Source organism: Somniosus microcephalus, chromosome 33, assembly GCF_052327205.1.
Source record: "Somniosus microcephalus isolate GS21.2 chromosome 33, FLI_Smic_1.0, whole genome shotgun sequence".
Taxonomy (NCBI): domain Eukaryota; kingdom Metazoa; phylum Chordata; class Chondrichthyes; order Squaliformes; family Somniosidae; genus Somniosus; species Somniosus microcephalus.
The window spans coordinates 22,235,791-22,256,602 of NC_141019.1; the positions used below are offsets into that span (position 1 = coordinate 22,235,791).

Here is a 20,812-nt window from a genome sequence, read left to right on the forward strand (position 1 = left end):
GGAGGTGGAGAGGTTCAGGGAGGGAATTCCAGAGAATAAGACCCAGGCGACTCAAGACTCTGCCAACAATGGTGGGGTGAAGGGAGGGAGAGATGCACAAAAGGCCAGAGTTAAGAGAAACCATGTTCAAAGGGACTATACAGGGCTGGAAAAGACTGCTGAAATAGGGTATGGTGAGGCCAGAGAGAAATTTAAAGGTAAGAATGAAGATTTCACATCTGACGCACTGGGGCACTGAAGGCTAGATTTTCCCTGCGGAGGTGGGAGAGGTGGTTGGCGGGATCCAGTCCCGCTCCCATCTGTAGCCGCTCTCTGAAAATGATTTTCCGTAGCTTGGCCTTGTTGAGCCCGCCCTGCGGGGTTCCCGGCCAATTAACAGGAAGCGGGTCTGATGACATCATTTGATGACATCATTTGATGACGCGTCATCAGCCAGTTTCCTTAAAAGGACTGCGGCCACATTGATTTTGACAGTTGCGCTGTCAGTGTTCTGCAACATTGAGGTGTTAACAAGCCATTTAATGATCTAAATTGTCTCCCCCGCCGCTTGCTGTTGGGTCAGTTCTGCGCAGACAGACCCGACACCTGGGAGACTCGCTTGGAGGCGGGTTGATAGCGGGTTTCCTATCCGCTGTCAGTCTTTGCTATTTTGACAGCGGACCCACCTCCAAACCCGCCCTCTGAGCGCCGGCAAATTTCAGCCCTGAATGTCAGTGTAGGTCAGTGAGGAGTTGGGGATCGGTGAGCAGGATTTCGTGTGGGACAGGATGCGTGCAGCAGAGTTTTGGACAGGTTGCAGTTTATGGGTGTGGAGGAAGGGTAGTCAGCCAGGAACAGTTGAAGCTGGAGGTAACAAAGGTATGTATACAAGTTTCAGCAGCGACGTGGCTGAGGTAGGGGTGGTGGCAGGGAATGTTGTGGAGGTGGAAGTAAGCGACCTTTGTGATGGAGAAGTGTATGGGGTCGGAAACTCAGCTGAATGTCAAACGATCGGCAGCCAAATGAGTGGCGAGGTGACCCCCTGCTAATGCCACTTGTGAAATCAGCCACTTAGGTAAACTCGGTGATTATCTGAGTTTTTCTCCTTCTCTGTGGAGAAAGTGTCTGGCCTTCTGCCGACAGCATAGCTGAAATTAAGAATTTGATTAGAGGTTGCAGGTGTATAGCCATGGTCTAGCACACAATGTACCAACATACTGCACTTCCAAGGCCTTTTTTTAGAAAGATGTTTTAATACTTAGCTACAAGTGAGCAGTGGGTTCTTGCTTAAGATTATCTGTATCAACCTTGGATGCTGCAGTTCTTGCAGTTCAAAGGAAATAATATAGATCTTCCAGTTAGTGAGTGGTATCCCCTTACTGCCACAGGAAATTGTTCCTATGTGTTTTCCATTCCTCCCTATCACTAAATTGGAGGAGGTTGCCATATTCTACCCACTTGGATGATAAGCCATTAACCAGCGTTGGTGGCAAGTGAAAATGAGCTTACAGGAACATCCACAGAGATTTCAGCCAGTAAATTTGTTAGTTCTCTGTGTAATATTTGCTTAAAATGTGGCTTAAAATATGTTGTAAAGTTAAAGTTTGGGTTATACTTTAAAGGTACATTATCAGCTGAGGTCTTGATCCACTCTCTACTGTAAAGTGTGGTATCGCTACTGTAAAGGGTTTATAATATGTTTGTGTTTTTCATATCTAGGATACTTGAATATTTTTTGAATCATTCCGAACTAGTAATTATTTCTGAAGGGAAAATATTACCTTTTGTGATCAATTCTATGGACATTGATTTGACTTTCAACATGAAAGCATAATTGAACATTGCTGCGGTTGGTGGAATGGTCAATTGTGTTTTCATGTAAGGATGACACATTGGACAGAAATTCAGAATTTGGGCTTGAGTTTCTCTTGTAATAAATGCCGCACTAGCCCTGGTGCAATGCACTGTGAAAGCCTTCCTCGTGGTCAAACTGGAGAAATAGTTGGTGGTGTAATATTTTTGGCATGCCTTATGAATGAAATGTTCTGTAGAATTTGTTAAATGTACTACAGTACTGACATCTTGTGGTACAACATCAAACACCAATTTATTTTTATCATATTGGCAGGCTATTCACTTGAGAAACATTGGATCTTTTACTCTGGTGTGCAGCTGTAATATCAACTGCCCATGGGATATTTGGTGTATTTGCTTTCGGATCCTCCACAAGCTGTAAAATTATCCCAATGAGAATCTTGGAATCATAGACTAGTGTGGCACAGAAGGAGGCCATTCGGCCCATCGAGTCTGCGCCGGCTCTTTCGAAGAGCAATCCAGTTAGTCCCACTCCCTGCCCTTTCCCCATATCCCTGCCATTGTTTCTCCTTCAGGCATTTATCTCATTCCCTTTTGAATCTGTTTCCACCGCCCTATCAGGCAGTGCATTCCAAATCCTAAAACACTTGTTGCGTAAAAAAAAAAAAAAAAAGTTTATCCTCATGTCGCCTCTGGTTCTTTTGCCAATCACTTTAAATCTGTGTCCTCTGGTTACCGACCCTTCTGCCAGTGGAAACAGTTTCTCCTTATTTACTCTATCTAAACCCTTCAAGATTTTAAACACCTCTATCAAATCTCCTCTTAACCTAATCCCTCATCCCTGGTACCATTCTAGTAAATCTCCCCTTAACCTTCTCTGCTCTAAGGAGAACAACCCCAGCTTCCCCAGTCTCTCCACATAACTGTAATCCCTCATCCCTGGTACCATTCTAGTAAATCTTTTCTGCACCCTCTCTAAGGCCTTCACATCCTTCCTAAAGTGTGGTGCCCAGAATTGGACACAGTACTTCAGCTGGGGCTGAACTAGTGTTTTATAAAGGTTTAGCATAACTTTCTGGCTTTTGTCCTCTCTGTCTCTATTTATATAGCCCAGGATCCCGTAAGCTTTATTAACTACTTTGTTAACCTGTCCTGCCACCTTCAAAGATTTGTGCACAAACCCCCCTAGGGCTCGCAGTTCTTGTGCACCCTTTTAAAATTGTACCATGTAGCTTGTATTCTAGCTCCTCAAATAAACTATGAAGTCAAAGAGACTGAGTACAGGAAACTTTCGATTTACCGGCACCTAAATAACTGGAAATCTCAGTTAACCGGCAAAATTCAGGAGTAGGTTCAGGTAACTTTTATTACTTGGCTTCCTCCATCTGTTGCTGTGCAAGGGTGTGGCTGCAGCTGTTGCTAAGCTACAGAGACGCTTGCAACTTGTGGCCATTGTTCTGAACCTGTTGCTAAGCAACAGGGTTTGTTGCTTTATATGGAGCTCTCCGCTCCGTATCTTTTACTATAGCTTTTGGTTATCCGGAATTTTTGATGAACCGGCACCACGTCGGTCTCGTCGGTGCCGGATAAAAAAAAAGTTTCCTGTAGTATTGTCAGGTAACTGTTAATATACATGGATTAAAAAAAAGACTTGATCAAGGTCCAGTGGTGGTCCAGATTTGAAAACTGTCGGGAGGCATTGCAAAGCTGCATCCATATCTTGTCCCACACCATGTCCCACTCACCTATCACCACTGTTCTTGCTGACCTACATTGGCTTCCGGTCTTCCAACGCCTCAAATTTAGAATTTTGATTCTTGTATTTAAATCCCTTCCCTGTCTCTGTAACCACCCCAAGCCCTTCAAAACCCCATGAGGTCTCTGCTCCTCTAACTCTGGTCTCTTTCTTTGAGCCCCCCAACCCCACCTTTGCCACATCATGGCGGCCGTGCTTTAAGCCCTACACTTTGGAATTCTTTGCCTAAACCCCTCTGCTTATAAACCTCCTTTCCTCCTTTAAGACGCTCCTCAAAGTGTATGGCCAGTATTTTCCGATCGCAGGCCTCCTGCGGGCGGAGGCTTGCGATTTGGAAAAATCTGCACCCTTACCTGAGGGCTCCTGGGCCTCACCAAACTCCAAGGGCTGGATTTTCATTGAGGAATCGGGTAGGAGGCGGGACTACAACTTTCGGGGTTGTAGTCCCGCCTCCATCGAGTTCTAGTCAACCGATTTTGACTTGATTGACCTTGTTGAGTCCGCCCAGCGGGCTCAGCAGGCCAATTAAGGGCCACCTGTCAGCAGGTGACGTCACAGATTGAAATTTCATCTGTCAAGACCTTTTGACAAATGAAATATCAGTGTTTGACAGCTGTTTGAAGCTGTCAAACACTGATAATCTGTACTCCAGGTTAATTCCTTCCTCTCAGGATGATTTAGAGATCTCCCCGGAACAGAAAGCGGAGGCTGCAGATTTTGACCGCTCGCGGCCATTCTGCTTTCTGTGCCGGTGAGATGAAGGACTCCCGAGACCTGAAGGAAGGAAGGCTGTAAAGGTAAGTAAAGGTTAGTAGAACTTCTTTAAGCATTTTACACAGACCAAACACACTTACCTCTGCACTCGTGCACCCATCACTCACCTGAACACCGGACATCTCGAACCCTCCAAGCCCTTCATCCCGACGGCCCGCCTCGCTAACTTGGCGTGGTTTGGAGCTGTCGGGAATCCCACATTTCACCAATCAAAATAGGGATTAGGCTAAAAACTGCTTGTTAACTACCTGTTAACAGGCAGTTATTTGGCACTAATCCCTTCCCGCCTCGGGGAGGCGGGTCCCAGTGCGGGGCGGGTACCCGCCTCCTTTGAAACTGGCATGGAGGCGGGTTGGGCACGGGATGGGGTCGGGACCCCCGATTTCAGGATTTTAAGCCCCCACACGCCTCCAATTCCGACTCCAAGGCCGAATGAAAATCCTGCCCCAAGTGCGCAGGGCCCACATATCCCAGAGGCGCATGTAGTTCGCAGCCAATCACAGAAGGGAATCTTCCTTCATACATTTGACGGGAAGACCTGTCAAATATATGAATGGAGATCAATGAAAAAACATAGTAAAACTTTAAATAAATTTTTTAAATCACATTTTTAAAATAACTTGAAATTACAATAAATTAAGTATTTAAACAAAAATGTAATTTTTGAAAAAAATTTGTTTTTTATGGGGCTAAAAATAAATGTACCTTTTTTTAAAAAGTATTTTTAAATGATAAATCAGTTTCTTTTTTACTTTTTTCAACTCTTATCCTGGTAAAAGCAGGCCTTACGCCTGCTTTTACCAGGAGCAAGAATTGTCAGGGTTTTCTGCGGGTGGAGGGTCTCCAAAAAGCGGAACTCTCCACCCGCAGAGGCCCTTCTCCTGGGCAGCTGGGGGAAATATGGAGATGGCAAAAACACTGAATATTTTGTATCAGTCTTTACAGTAGAAGACACTAAGAATATCCCAACACTGGACAAACAGGGGGCTATGGGGGGGGAGGAGCTAAACACGATCAAAATCACTAAGGAAGTGGTACTCGGTAAAATAATGGGACTCAAGGCGGATAAATCACCTGGACCTGATGGCTTACATCCTAGGGTCTTGAGGGAAGTGGCGGTAGGGATTGTGGATGCATTGGTAATAATTTTCCAAAACTCCCTGGACTCGGCAAAGGTCCCGGCAGACTGGAAAACTGCTAATGTAACACCCTTATTTAAAAAGGGCAGTAGACAGAAGGCTGGAAACTATAGACCGGTTAGCCTAATATCTGTGGTAGGTAAAATATTGGAGTCCATTATTAAGGAGACAGTAACAGGACATTTGGATAATCATAATTTAATAGGACAAAGTCAGCATGGTTTTATGAAGGGGAAGTCATGTTTGACAAATTTGCTGGAGTTCTTTGAGGAAGTAAAGGGGATAAAGGGGAACCAGTGGACGTAGTGTATTTAGACTTCCAAAAGGCATTTGACAAGGTGCCACACAGAAGATTATTGCTTAAGATAAAAAATCACGGGATTGGGGGTAATATTCTGGCATGGATAGAGGATTGGCTATCTAACAGAAGGCAGAGAGTTGGGATAAATGGTTCATTCTCAGACTGGCAATCAGTAACTAGTGGTGTTCCGCAGGGGTCAGTGCTGGGTCCCCAACTCTTTACAATCTATATTAACGATTTGGAGGAGGGGACCGAGTGTAACATATCAAAGTTTGCAGATGATACTAAGATGGGGGGGAAAGTAGTGAGTGAGGAGGACATAAAAAACCTGCAAGGGGACATAGACAGGCTAAGTAAGTGGGCAGAGATTTGGCAGATGGAATACAATACTGGAAAGTGTGAGGTTATGCACTTTGGCAGGAAAAATCGTGGAGCAAGTTATTATCTTAATGGCAAGAAACTGGAAAGTACTGAAGTACAAAGGGATCTGGGGGTCCTGGTGCACGAAACTCAAAAGGTTAGTATGCAGGTGCAGCAAGTGATTAAGAAGGCCAATGGAATGTTAGCTTTCATTGCTAGGGGGATAGAATATAAAAATAGGGAGGTATTGCTTCAGTTGTACAAGGTATTGGTGAGACCGCACCTGGAATACTGCGTACAGTTTTGGTGTCCATACTTAAGAAAGGACATACTTGCTCTCGAGTCAGTACAAAGAAGGTTCACTCGGTTAATCCCGGGGATGAGGGGATGGACATATGAGGAGAGGTTGAGTAGATTGGGACTCTACTCATTGGAGTTCAGAAGAATGAGAGGCGATCTTATTGAAACATATAAGATTGTGAAGGGGTTGGATCGGGTGGATGCGGGGAGGATGTTCCCGATGATGGGTGAAACTAGAACTAGGGGGCATAGTCTTAGAATAAGGGGCTGCTCTTTCAAGACTGAGATGAGGAGGAACTACTTCACTCAGAGGGTGGTAGGTCCATGGAATATGCTGCCCCAAAAAGCTGTAGAAGCTACATCATTACATAAATTTAAAACAGAAATAGACAGTTTCCTAGAAGTAAAGGGAATTAAGGGTTACGGGGAGCGGGCAGGAATTTGGACATGAGTCTAGGTTTGGATCGGTCATGGCCCTGTGGGTAGCGGAGCGGGCCCAGGGGCCGTGTAGCCTGATCCTGCTCCTATTTCGTGTGTCTAATTCTGTTAGATTCAGGAGATGGTTCTGTGATAGTGCATTGGCGGTTAGGATCAGATCAGCCATGATCTTATTGAATGGCGGAGCAGGCTCGAGGGGCCGATTGGCCTACTCCTGCTCCTATTTCTTATGTTCTTATCTGTCGAGAGCTTTCTTGACAGATCGGAAATGCCGGTTTCCAGCGTATGCGCTGTGCGTGCCTGAAACCGGCATTTCCGATGTCCCTACAGGTGGGTACACAGCACGTACCCACCCGTGGGGATCGGAATATCCGGGCCTATGTCTTTAACCAAGCTTTCGTTTGGCCCTCCTAATATTTCCTCCTCTTAGATCGGCACCAGATTTTTGATTTTGCCTCTGTGACGCGCCTTGAGAAGTTTTTCTACGTTAAATGCAGGTGGTGGTTGTTGTAAGGTGGTGGGACATGAAGGGTGCTGTTTGTAGGGATTGTAAAACTGCAGTCAAACTTCCTCCAGCGGAGCAAAGACACGGGTATACATTTCTGTCCAGTATATTTTAAATGAATCCTGAGCACAGACAATCCTGCAGTTTTGGAAAGTAACTATTGTCGCATAGTGCCTAAAACTGTCTGTCATGTTACTAGACCAGGAAAAAAAAACATAGAAGCCCTGAAATTTCATGGGGGTTCTGCTGGTCTCATGCTATAACTTCAGCAGGAGACCAGCAGAACCCCCAAGGAAACTGCGTAAATGGCCAGTAAGTCCATTAATTTGGGTAACTCAGAACTGGTTGGCAGACAGAAAGCAAAGAGTTGGAATAAACGGGTCTTTTTCCGAGTGGCAGGCAGTGACTAGCGGGGTACCGCAGGGATCAGTCCTTGGACCCCAGCTATTCACAATATATATTAATGATCTAGACAAGGGAACTAGATGTAATATCTCCAAATTTGCAGACGACACAAAGCTGGGTGGGCGTGTGTGCTGTGAGGAGGTTGCCGAGAAATTCCAGGATGATTTGGACAGGTTGGGTGATTGGGCAGAAGCATGGCAGATGCAATATAACATGGTTAAATGTGATGTTATCCACTTTGGTGGCAAAAACAGGAAGGCAGATTATTATCTGAATGGCAATAGATTGGGAGAAGGGGAAGTGTAACGAGACCTGGGTGCCCTTGTGCACCAACCGCTGAAGGTAAGCATGCAGGTGCAGCAGGCGGTTAAGAAGGCAAATGGTATGTTGGCCTTCGTAGCGAGAGGGTTCGAGTACAGGAACAAGGATGTCTTGCTGCAGTTGTACAGGGCCTTGGTGAGACCACATCTTGAGTATTGTGTGCAGTTTTGGTCGCCTTATCTGAGGAAGGATGTTCTTGCCATGGATGGAGTTCAGCGAAGATTCACCAGACTGATACCTGGGATGGCAGGAATGACGTATGAGGAGAGACTGGGTCGATTGGGCTTGTATTCGCTGGAGTTTAGAAGAATGAGAGGGGATCTCATTGAAACTTTTAAAATTCTGACAGGACTGGACAGACTAGATGCAGGAAGGATGTTCCCGATGTTCAGGGAATCCAGAACCAGGGGTCACAGTCTAAGGATAAGGGGTAAGCCATTTAGGACAGAGATGAGGAGGAATTTCTTCACCCAGAGAGTGGTGAACCTGTGGAATTCTCTACCACAGAAGGTAGTAGAGGCCAATTCATTAAATATATTCAAGAAGGAGTTGGATATTTTTCTTAAGGCTAAAGGGATCAAGGGATATGGGGAGAAAGCTGGGACCGAGTACTGAATTTGGATGATCAGCCATGATCTCATTGAATGGCGGAGCAGGCTCAAGGGGCCGAATGGCCTACTCCTGCTTCTATGTTTCTATGTGCAGTGTATTGTAGCTGGGGAGGGGAATTAATCAGCTAGGGTTCCTCCCTTGATCGCTACCAGTGGCCCCCCCTCTCTGCCTTGCTGGAAAGTGCGTGTGTTGACATTAGGCGAGGACAGTATTGACCTTTCCTCTACTTCACCCACAGTTGAATGACCTGCAAATGTTTGCTGTCAGGGCTCGTAGATGATGAATGATAATTTGGGTGAGGTACTGTTTTCCTATCGGTGTCAACGGGGCCATACCCATCAAAAGTCAGGTGTGGGGAATGATGTATAAAAGGAGTAATGTTGCCATTTTGAGACAAAATTCATCCTGCCTTATTCAGACTATTATTGGAGGCTTAATAGATAAATTAATTTCCTTTTCAAATTCACATTTGTTCTTGCACTTAAAAGAAATGTATTTCCTGTCTATCCCTAGTAATATCCAAGCCATAATATTTTATTTTTAATGAAGATATGCTCCCAATATCCTCCTGAGGATTCAAATCTCACATTTGGATTTTTGGGATTTCATGTGATGCTGGAAGAAATGTTAACATTGTAATGTTCCCCAAAATTTGCTTTTTCCAGTTTTATGGCTAGGAAACCAAGTATTGCATTTTTTTTTATGTCAGAGTTCAGATTCAGGAAAGTATGACTTGTACTCCAGAGGATTTCTGCCTGAAATCTGCACACTCTCTCGATTGCTTTGGTTAAATTCATTGTGAAAACGTCACTATATTCACAACAGACAGCAAGGAGAGGAAAACCATCTTTTAGCAGACTAGCACCTTCAGTTCTGGCCGATATGCTGATTGGGGATAATTGGCAAAGAACTGAGGGTTAGATGCCCTCTGTGCCAATTTTGATTCTTGGGGTACGATGTCATGGGCTCCTCCTTCCAGTACCTTGCCCTTGAGGCTGTTCTTCATGCGTGAGCTTAGATGGTAAGTGTACGCAGGCTGTTTTAACTATGTCCTCAACTGACACACATCCACACACGCTCAGAACAGACATCACTGGGTAACCGTTAGGAGTGAGAACGCTGCCTGATTTTTTTTTTCTTTCTCCCTTCCTACCCCAGAGTTGTTGATGTCATTGTAATGTAACCGCTGTTTTGGTTGAGATCAGATAATTCACTGCAGACCAAGTATCAAACCCGAGACCTTTGTGGACTGTACAACTCAGTAGGATACCAGCTAGTGTATTTATATCCACTGAGTCACCAGGAGAAGCAGCTTTAGTGACTTGCACAATAAATGGCCGGTACTTTCTCGAAGATGCTTTGGGTATCTCGCCGTTTCTACCACTGTTTTAGAAAATCTAACCCGGGCTCATAATGATATTGTGGTGGGGTCCATGGGGCTAAGAACAAGTCTACCTGAGGTCCACAATAATTGAACATCAAGGCTCGTATTGATTAATGAGCCCTTCAACTACAATGTCATACCGTGTCTCACAATGGGGTACACAGTTTAGGAACAGTTTATTTGTTTTCCTTGTGCTTTAAACTGTGCAAAGCAAAATAGACTGTGTTAGTAAAGGGAAATTGTGAAAATGAACCTTTTTGTATCAGACAGTGCAAATCATATTGAAATCTTTGATCCAGAATAAGGTAGGTAAGGTCCAGATTTGAGTCAGGTCTGCCATTTCTGCAGCTCTGTAATATGATGGGATACAGGTGTTTCTATAAGTTTCAAAGGAAAATGTAATAAAAATTACTGATTCCACAATTCTCACTGTACAAACTGAATCCTACATATTAAATGGTGAGATCACACTCATTAAATAAGTGAGGATGACCATTAATTCGCAAATTATTTATTTTGTCTGTTTGCCAGCCTCTAATTTTCTTGCCATCTCTTTCAAAGGCGCAGACTTATGCTGGGTACAGTCATAGGAGTTGACAACCCTCCAGTACCAGGCCCACGTCACCACTCTTGAGTGTTGGTAGGCTGTTCAGGTGGGTGAAGGGGATCATCACAGCCCAGCCTGATCCTGTCCCAACATTCACACACATGCACTCCTCAGCAGCAGTCACCAGGCAACAATCCGGGACAGGAACCCTGCCCAATGGTGCTGAGGCCAATTGTAGCACTCCTACTGAGATAAACTAATTCAGTGGGGACTGGGGAATCAGACCTGGGATCATCCTGGTTTATATGGCTCAGTACAGCAATGAGCAGTGTAGTTACCAACTGAACCATTGGGAGAAGGATTTAAAAAAAAAAAAAAAAAAAAAATCTCAAATATCTGATCCTATTTTCCCAGTCGAGAGCATTTCACTCGGTCTTTTTAAACTTTGGTATTTCCAAGGTCACCTTTCTGCCTGAATGCAATCATTCAGCTTGGCTCAGTTGGTAGCACTCTCGCCTCTGAATCAAAGTTGTGGATTCAAGCCCCTCTCCAGGTCTTGAGCACATAATCTAGACTGACACTTCAGTGCAGTACTGAGGAAGTGCTGCACTGTCAGACATGCCATCCGGTGGATGAAATGTTAAACCAAGACCCTTGTTTGCCTGTGGTTCAGGTGGGCGTTAAAGAGCCCATGGCACTATTTGGGGGGCGGGGGGAAAGCAGGAAGTTTGCTGCCCAACATTTCTCAACACTACTGCGGGATCTCGCTGTGCGCAAAATGGCTGCCGCATTTGCCTACATAATGACAGTCACTGCACTTCAAAGTAACTGTTGTATGTGCTAAGATGCTATATAAATGCAAGTCTTCACTCTGAAATTTGCTATCTTTGATGTCCCGCAATCATTGTACGCAACTCCTTGTTTTCCTGGCCAAAAGGTTTTTTGAAGCCTGAAACTCCCTTGTGAAAAATTCACTGCGTTAAATGCTAATTGAGTTCTCTTGCACATTCGGTATGTGGCGCTATGTTGTGCATCGGCTGTTCATGCAAAAACAATCTACCCGTTCCCTCCAAAGAAAAATCTGAATTCATACTAGCGGTGTTAACATAAGTGAAACTTAATGCATAGTGATCTGCATTTTTTTTGAGAAGTCAGGCTGAAGGGCCTATTGTCAAGATAACAAGAGGAGAAAAGATGGTCTAAATTAAGAAGCAGTAGTTAAGTCATGACTGGTTTGGGTTTTGTAAGCCTGTAGATAGTCGGGGGAGGGAAGACTGAGGGCAGTACAGAGTTCTGCAGTTTTGAGGTCCTGATAAATGTGTTAGAATAGAGGATTGTTTGATGAGCGTTGACTTCAAGACTGAGGATTCAGGGTGGAGGAAGCATGTGTAAGGTGGTTCGTGGGGAAAGAAAATGAATATAAATCAGAATAGTGACTTTTATAGTAGCATTAATAAAGAGAGACAAGTGAGTTAGGATGCTACAGGTGAGAGATGGATTATATATCAAGTAACAAGCTTTCTCTATCTTGGAAGGATCTTGTGGCAGCATTAGCTGACAGGCCACTATTTGTCATTATTTTATTGTTTAAACACAGTATGGGGTACGGTTTCTAAATTTCAACCTTGTGTGTGTGTTCTTGCCTTTGTGAAACAGTTTATTCAACAACTGCCAGTCACCAGTGCCAACTCTTGGAGGTTTAGCTCTGCTGGGTAACATTTTATAACAGTGCTTCTGACATTGAAAAGGGTCATTTGACATGCCACATTAGAATTTACTTTTTAATTCATCAGCAATAATATTTAAAAGTTCACCTTAACATGTTCCTAATATAGTATTATGACATTGCCATTGTATTTGGGCTGCTGTGTTGATAAAGAATGGCTGCAAATGGCACTTGGGATTGAACTGACCGACTATCTCGGTTTGATGTTTACAAAAGAGGTTTTTCTTTTTTGATGTATGATGGAAAATTGGCCAAAGCCCCTGCACTGTCAGCACTTGCTGTCTGTCCGCATCATTGTAAACTTTAAAAATAAGCAACGTAGTGCTGCTTCTGTACCATCTTGGAACAGCAGCGTTGACACCAAAAGTCTACCTTACTGGAAGGGCAGAGGGTGGGCTCTTGGCTTGAGATCTGAGGTTTCCTTCGCTGCTGATAAATTCATTGAAAACCTTAGTAACTGACACCTCCACAATATGGGGCACAAACGATTTTTGGTGTCTGGATTTTACTTTAGAAATTTCTAGACACACCTCTCCGATTGGACTGTCCAGTCTGAAAGTAGATAGGTGACACCCTATATCATGTTAATATAGTCCTGATGCTCACCAGCACTAGATAGTTGATTGGGGCAGAGGCGGTGTTTGCTAGCAGTGCTGCATTCAGACTCCAATGCAATAGATTAGCCATCTTTTGCCCAGTCTAAAACTAGATGGGTGAGGGCATTTAAAAAAAAAAGCTATGCGCATACGTGAATCGGCTATGATCACGTGCAAACGTGGAATGGTCTGCTTGCAGATGCGCAAATGCAAAAATGGTTCGCTCTTGCATATGCACCGCCAATTTTCAAAGTTCAGCATTGGAAAAATGGACTGTTACTGTTTAGTTTGCCGTTTCTCAAAATTACTGGGTGACTAGCCCCAAAAATGGACTAACCCGACGAATGGTCACCCTGATGCACAGCTGCGAATTTCAAGGTAACTAAAGCAATACATATAAAGACGTAAGTAATTATATTGAACTACTTTAACAGCCCGTGGTATTATTTTGATGAAATACTGTTCCAAAATGATACAGGCTGCTGAACAGCTACATGTCATTATTTGCTACATCACAGTTTTAAAACAAAGATTGTGGCTTTAATATGAACAAATTCAAAATCTTTCAACTGACTTGCATTATAAATTCTTTTAACTTTATGATTTTGGAGAGGTTCTTAATGACATGCCAGCTAGTGGCTCAGTCGCCTCTGAGTCAGAAGGTTGTGGGTTCAAGTCCCACTCCAGGGACTTAAGCACATCAAGCTAGGCTGACACTCCCAGTGCAGTGCTGAGGGAGTGCTGCACTGTCGGAGGTGCCGTCTTTTGGATGTGACGTTAAATCGAGGTCCCATCTGCTCTTTCAGGTGGGTTTAAGAGATCCCATGGCACTATTCGAAGAAGAGCAGGGGAGTTCTCCCCGGTGTCCCGGCCAATATTTATCCCTCAATCAACATCACTAAAACAGATTATCTGGTCATTTTCACATTGCTGTTTGTGGGAGCTTGCTGTGCGCAAATTGGCATTTCCCACATTACAACAGTGACTCCACTTCAAAAATACTTAATTGGCTGTAAAGTGCTTTGGGGCGTCTGGTGGTTGTGAAAGGCGCTATATAAATGCAAGTCTTTCTATGAAAATGTACAGAAGATGATGAGTCATGTCAAACTGCAAATGTTGATCAATTTCATATGCTATATTTTTCAAATGGCCAAGAATTGATGGCTGCATGTTTTCTGACATGTTAACACTTAATCATTTTAATATCCTGGGAATGAACTGAATTATTGTAACTGTATTATATCTGTGGTGGAAAAATGGTTAAAGATGCAGCAGATTGGGCCCACAGCACAAAAGCGCCCGTGATTTGGCCCTAATTGGCACACTCAAGTCGCTGGTCATGAGATCAAATGTTGTGGGAAACTGAAATACCATACTGGTGCAGTAGTGGGTGCTCTTGAGGTTGCAGCAGGGTAAAGGAAGCTTTGCTCTGTGTTTGGGTGTGCATACCTGATCTGTAAGTGATTGATGCTGGCACTAACTGTCTCAAGTGAAGTGTTCCATTCCCCAGCACTAACATCCTTCGCCTTGTTGCGCACAAAAAAATGACCAAAAAATTTAAAGCAAAAATGCAGTGAGCTTGTGCAAGCCTATGCACTTGAATCTTCTTACAGAAAAGCTGTGGAACATTGCCTGTCGCTTCCATATGGAATTAATCCTGATCAATCGTCTTTATAATTAAATTTGGACTGATCAGCCTCCATTAATGTGGAAATATTCATTTATGCCTTTCATAATATACCACAACCGTGTTAATTTACAAGAATTCGGCTGAACATTATCAAGAAAGGTGTAATATTTGATACCACAATTGTGTGTGTGAAGTCTTTACACAGAAGGTGAGCAACAATGGGAACAGATTGGCAGGAAGGGTGGTTGAAGCCAAGACATTGGACTCATTTCAAAAAACAGCAAGATACTATAATGGGGAAGACAGTAGGATTAGTATTTTCTGGAAGGATGAGATCAAAAGGATTGAACGGCCTTCTTTATCCAAAACTATTTTGTGAAGTCAGTGGGATACAATTCTGCTAGTGTTAGTGAATTTAAAAAAAATTATACTGTTCCCACCATTTGTATAATGCCTTTAATCTTTGTGTCGTACATAAAGTTGCCTGCCATGAAACTCCTCGAATAGTTAAGAAAATGATGGAAAAATGAGCTTCAAATCTGCAATTGAACATACAGTTGTGGTATGAAGAAAAAAAAAATTTCTGTTTGAATTTATTCTGTGTTTGAGGGGCACCTGCACAACTTGATGCAGTGTTGTCACTTCTAAGTTATGTGTGTCCCCCCCTCTGCTTGCACGATGTTCCTTACTCAGCAGTTCAACAGCAAGAGCTCTCTGTTTCTCTCTCCACAGAGGCTGCCTGACCTGCTGAGTATTTCCAGCATTTGCTGTTTTTATTATACAAGCAATAGTCCTCTTTTCACTTAACCTTTTCTGTATAGACCCGAAGCCCACCTTTGATCATATCAGATTCCCAACTGCTGTGCATTAAACCATATGACCTTAGTAATAACTCATTTCCAAGTTAAGCGATTCTCAATGCAAGTTTGACATTTTCCCTTGTCATATTCATCTAAATGCTTCTTACTTCACTTTGAAAATGTTTGTTTGATGCAGCGCATTGAAAATATCGCAGAACTAGCCATTAGAAATGTTTTCTTCCGCTTTCTCCAAGCTGTCCGTTGAAGTAACATTTACCAACTTACCTACTGCATGAAAATGTGTTGAACATATTGTGTTTGCAATCTGTGTAACAATTTTTCCTCTTTTTCTCCTCACAGACCTTTATAGTACTAAACAGAGGAAAAGCTATCTTCCGATTTAGTGCCACACCTGCCATGTACATTTTAGGCCCTTTGAATCCACTGAGGAGATTCGCTATTAAAATTTTGATACATTCATATCCTTTTTAGTGTTTTCTATGGTGCTTTTCTTTTGTATTAGTGGATGATAATCGGGCAGTTTTGAACGTACTATGTTGTGCTTTGCGTCGTCTTATCTTTTTATCAGCAAATTAAATGCAAAGTCAGGTTGCATGCAATTTGTTGCCAAGTCCAAACTTGTGCTCATCATGCAGTAAGTAATCGTATATCTAACCTCTTCTATCCAAATAAGGTGACTTGTAGATTTTTTTCCCTAATTTCTTATGCAGTACATATAAACAGTTTTCCAGTATATTGTGCTATTATAAATGTTTTAGCTATGCATATGAAATATTAATACAGGGACATTGTAAAATAATTTTGTGACCAATTGGAGCAAATTTAACCATATTTCATAATGACAAGGTGACGGAAGGTAGAGAGGGCACATTATGAAATTCCGTGGCATAGGTTTTATATTTCACGTGAGGCTGACATGATAACTTATGAGTGGTGAAACCATGAGTGGGATATAAACCATATCCCACGGCTTTTCATAATGTATTCTGTTTATACTGCACATTTAAAATTAATCTAGTGGAGGTGAAAAAATGTATTTAATGGTGCACAGTATTCCTTTGTGGTTTGGATCCAATGGAGCTGGAGGCAGTTTGAGTGTTAATCAGCGTGTTGCATGATTTGGGCTTAGAATGTTCAAATTATAACCATTCTCTTGAAAATAAATGTTCAGAAGCAAAACAGCATCAGTAATTGGAACAAGATATTGGGGTAGAGTTGCTCTGGTCACTGTGAAGTGATATTGTAAATATATTCAAAAAGAACATGATTATGATTTTACTACACATAGCAACCCAAGGAATTCTTCATCACCAAGATGGCATCTCCATTAAATATGGAAAATGTTATTCTGGTATAAACAAGTAACTGCAATTAACCTTCCTTTTATAATATAGAAACTATAATGACTGGCTGGAAAGCTGGAACACAGTTTGAAGGATCAAATGATTTAAATAATTGTGCGCGATATCTCTCACATCCTTCAAAACAATCTCCCCTCCCCCCCCATCTTTAACTTTTTTCATTGCAGTTTTCCATATTTTTTCCAGTTGTTGATCTTTTGTTTTGCTCTTGTGCCTTCAAATTGGACTCTTTAAATATTTGCGAACAAATGTTCAAATCATATAAACTTCCTTCATTTGATTTGGAGGCATTAAACTATTTGTTTTAAATGGATTGGCGGAATAGCAGACAATGGAATTTCATGCAAATCCATTCCGCATTTGTGCGCTAATATTCAAAGTCACATAACTCCTGTTATGTCCTGGAGTCATTCTTTCCTGTCCCTGTTAACACAACTGATGATTGGAGTCATGTCGCAGAAGACTTCTTTTTAGCCAGTGCATTCTCACTCCAAGTTTAATGTTAGTGCAAGGCTTTGCACCAACTAAACTAGGTGAGGGAATGTAAGTTACTTCACAAGCCAAAACTGACTTCAGAATGAAGCAGTGAGACATCTTCGTCCACCTCATTCTGATGCCAGATCGAGCCCTGACTCTTGATTCATACTGCATTTACACTGCAGCATCAGTGTGAAACACAAGCATATCCACTGTCTTTGCTTGTAGGTTGCAATATTCTGTTCTATAATGGCCCCAGGCCTCAGTTGAAACTATTATATTCAAGGCAAAAGTTCACACCTCAATATGACACACACTCTGATAGAGGAACTAATTTGCTAGTCTCTGTGTTTGGAAGGATGTTTGGCCAATTTCCTGCTGCCAGTATTTATACGAGTTAATAAATGCAAGGATTGGAATATAATTCTGCAAATAATATTCCTGTCACCTGCTAATATTTTCTGGAAAATATTCTTTTCCAATTTCCCCTCTTCCCCTGTCTTGTACCAGCTTCTCTCTCTCATCTCATCCATGTGGCCGTTCCTCATGTGTGACCCTAGAGAAAGTGAATGTTGGCAGGCTAGCTGACTGTGGCGGGCATGCAACCACGCCTGACCCTGTCTTCTCCCACCATTCACGTACATTAAAGCTGATTAGTAATCAGGGGGTTATAACGCAGACCCAAGGTTTCCTTGTTGCCTAGTATATGGAAACTATGCCAATACCCACCCCCACGCGCCCCCCCCCCCCCCCAAAATTCCGGCTGAGATTAACTAACTCAGCCCAAATCCGTGATCAAACCTGAAACTTTCCTGGACTGTAAAGGCCAGTTCCATGCCATGCAGTGTGTTTATTCACTGAGCCTTTGGGGTAGCCCCTATTGCAGGTGTGTCCAAGCGGTTTTGTCTTTGTAGGCCACTTAGGTGCATACTGTGGAACCTTGAGGGCCACATATAAAGTTTAAATTCCTGTTCCTGTTCTTCCCATATATCTCAAGTTGCTAACATTAACAAATCTAAGTGTTCTGATTTAGGATTCATCCACCAATGAGGCAATAGTGCCAAGAACAGAGGTGGAAGTAGGCGATCTTGTGATGGAGGGGACATAGAGTCCTCAGCCCATCTGCTGCTGAAACCCTCATCCCTGCCTTTGCTACCTCTAAACTCGACGGTTCCAACGCACTCCTGGCCGACCTCCCATCTTCCACCCGCCATAAACTTAAACTCATCCAAAACTCTGCTGCCCGTATCGTAACGTGCACCGAGTCCCGTTCACCCATCACCCAGGTGCTCGCTGATCTACATTGGCTCCCAGTCCAGCAATGTCTCGATTTTTCAAATTCTCATCCTCCTGTTCAATTCCCTCCATGGCCTCACCCCTCCCAATCTCTGTAACCTCCTCCAGCCCTACAACCCTCCGAGAACTCTGTGTGCTCTTCCAACGCTGAACTCTTGTGCATCCCGATTTCCTTCGCCCACCATTGGCAGCTGCGCCTTCAGCCGTCTAGGCCCTCCGCTCTGAAATTCCCTCCCCAAACCCCTCTGCCCCTCTTCCTTTTAAGACGTTCCTTAAAACCTCTTTGACAAAGCTATTAGTCTCCTGTCCAAATATGTTGTCCTTTGGCTTGGTGTCAATTTTTGTCTGTTAACGCTCCGGTGAAGCACCTTGGGATGTTTTCCTATGTTAAAGGCGCTATATAAATGCACGTTGTTGTAGGAGGAAGAATAATCCTTTCAAAACCGCACAAAATTCAAATCGGGACAAACCACCAAGTAAGAACTATTATAACCACAAATAGAACTGAGTTGCCGGGGCTTTGACGACCAGATTGCGAGGGCTCAGGAGCCTCAATGTTTGGACATCCCTGCTCTACTGTATAATTTTTGTGCCGTAGCTACAAAAAATGTAGCACAAATTCTTTACCCCTTTCTTCCCCTATTGAAGCAAACTAATTCCTGAAACTTCTTATGGCGGTTTTGCAAAATGTTGCACTCTCCAGTCTATCACTTCATTATGTGAAAAGTGCAGGAAAATGCATACCCTTCGATTTAACAACAGAGTGAGTGGGCAGGCAAAATTGCATCTTGATCATCATATGCTGTGTGGCACTCCCACTTTGTTCAATCTGGGGAAAAGAGTACACATGCAAGCCTCTCGGGTGAGCAAATCAACTGACAAAATTCCTTCACCCCTCTGAATGAATTAAAACACATAAAAAGCTGTAGATCATTTACATGCATATCATGTTCCAAGAACACCTGAATTTATATAAAAGTTTTCAGAGCATCTGCCCACCCTCTTGTATATCACACTTTGTTTAATATTAACACTGCAGGAGGAGGGGGAGATGATTTCCTCTGTGCCCTAAGTGTAGCAAACTCCTAAATGCATTCATTATAAACACGTTTATGGTTCTGTTACCCATAATGCATACATGAAATCTTCCGTCATAGCACCTTCCAGTTTTTCTTCCATTCAACCAGGACCCTGTTGACACAGATATAAATGATACTTCATGGTTAGAAGCGTGTATAACTTGTGCATTATATTTCAACTTGCAAACATCAGTCAGTCAGATGATATTTGGAACAGACAGGTTGCCATAACAAGCAACATTGTGCCTTAGCTTCCCCATGAGTAAATCACATTTGTTGTGGTTGAACACTTTGTCCCAGCATTGAATGCATTAGCCTTTAGATTTTTCTGAGGTAGATTTTGAATTTCAGTTAACATTTAATGTATTTTTCACACACTTATCACTTTATTTGCCAAAAAGAAAACCATGTTATATTTTTATTATATTTTCATATTTCACATTCGAATTACTGGAAATATTTTTCTCTTGTCAATTTGTTTTTAAGAGAATATTCAATGTATTAACATTCTAAATCAACAGACTTTTAGGAACAATAGGAATGTACAGGGCCTAAAGATGTTGAAGTCCATCTGGACAGTCTCAAAGTTAAAAAAAAATGTACTACTTTATCTTTCATACCACTCAATTGCATTCTCTGCTGATTTATCTATCTAGTTCCTTCTTGAATTTGCTGGTGCTATTTACCTTTACTGCCCAGGAAGGCAGTGGAGGCAAGTAGTGTTTCATACTGCCTCCAATTTTCCAACTCCATTGGCTTGTTAGATTTGTCTAATAGCTCTTCCTTTTACTTTGAAATGCTGAGATTATGGAAACCTGAGGCAAGGGGTCATTCAGCTAGTAGGATTTTCTATACTATGCTGGTACGCTGTTTCAACGTTCACTTTGTCTTACCCATGCGTGATTGGAATCCATTTGTAGGCATTTTGCTTTAAAATGCATCTTTTTCTTTTTGTGTACTTGAATCAAGGGCAAAGATTGTGACACGCAGTAGGACAGGGCACACAGATATGGTACACATTCATCCTGGTCTTGATGCTTAGGTAGTGCTTGGACTGGTAATGATTCCTTCAATGCACCAAATACTCCAGAGCAGTTGAAGTAATCCATTACTTGATCTCCTTGTATTGATGTATCTTTAGCTAAGTGACAACCTTAACACTTGGAACCAGCCAACTGTGCGTAGCTTGA

At 42.7% G+C, this 20,812-nt stretch overlaps 1 protein-coding gene across 1 annotated transcript in view; it reads left to right on the forward strand.

Moving 5' to 3' along the window:
• LOC147097002 (sodium channel protein type 8 subunit alpha-like) overlaps window positions 1-20,812 on the forward strand; it is a 243,430-nt gene that overhangs the window by 35,389 nt on the left and 187,229 nt on the right. Inside the window, exon 4 of the mRNA XM_085972723.1 lies at window positions 15,749-15,867. Coding sequence (XP_085828849.1) covers window positions 15,749-15,867 — 119 coding nt within the window. The remainder of the gene's footprint in view (window positions 1-15,748; window positions 15,868-20,812) is intronic.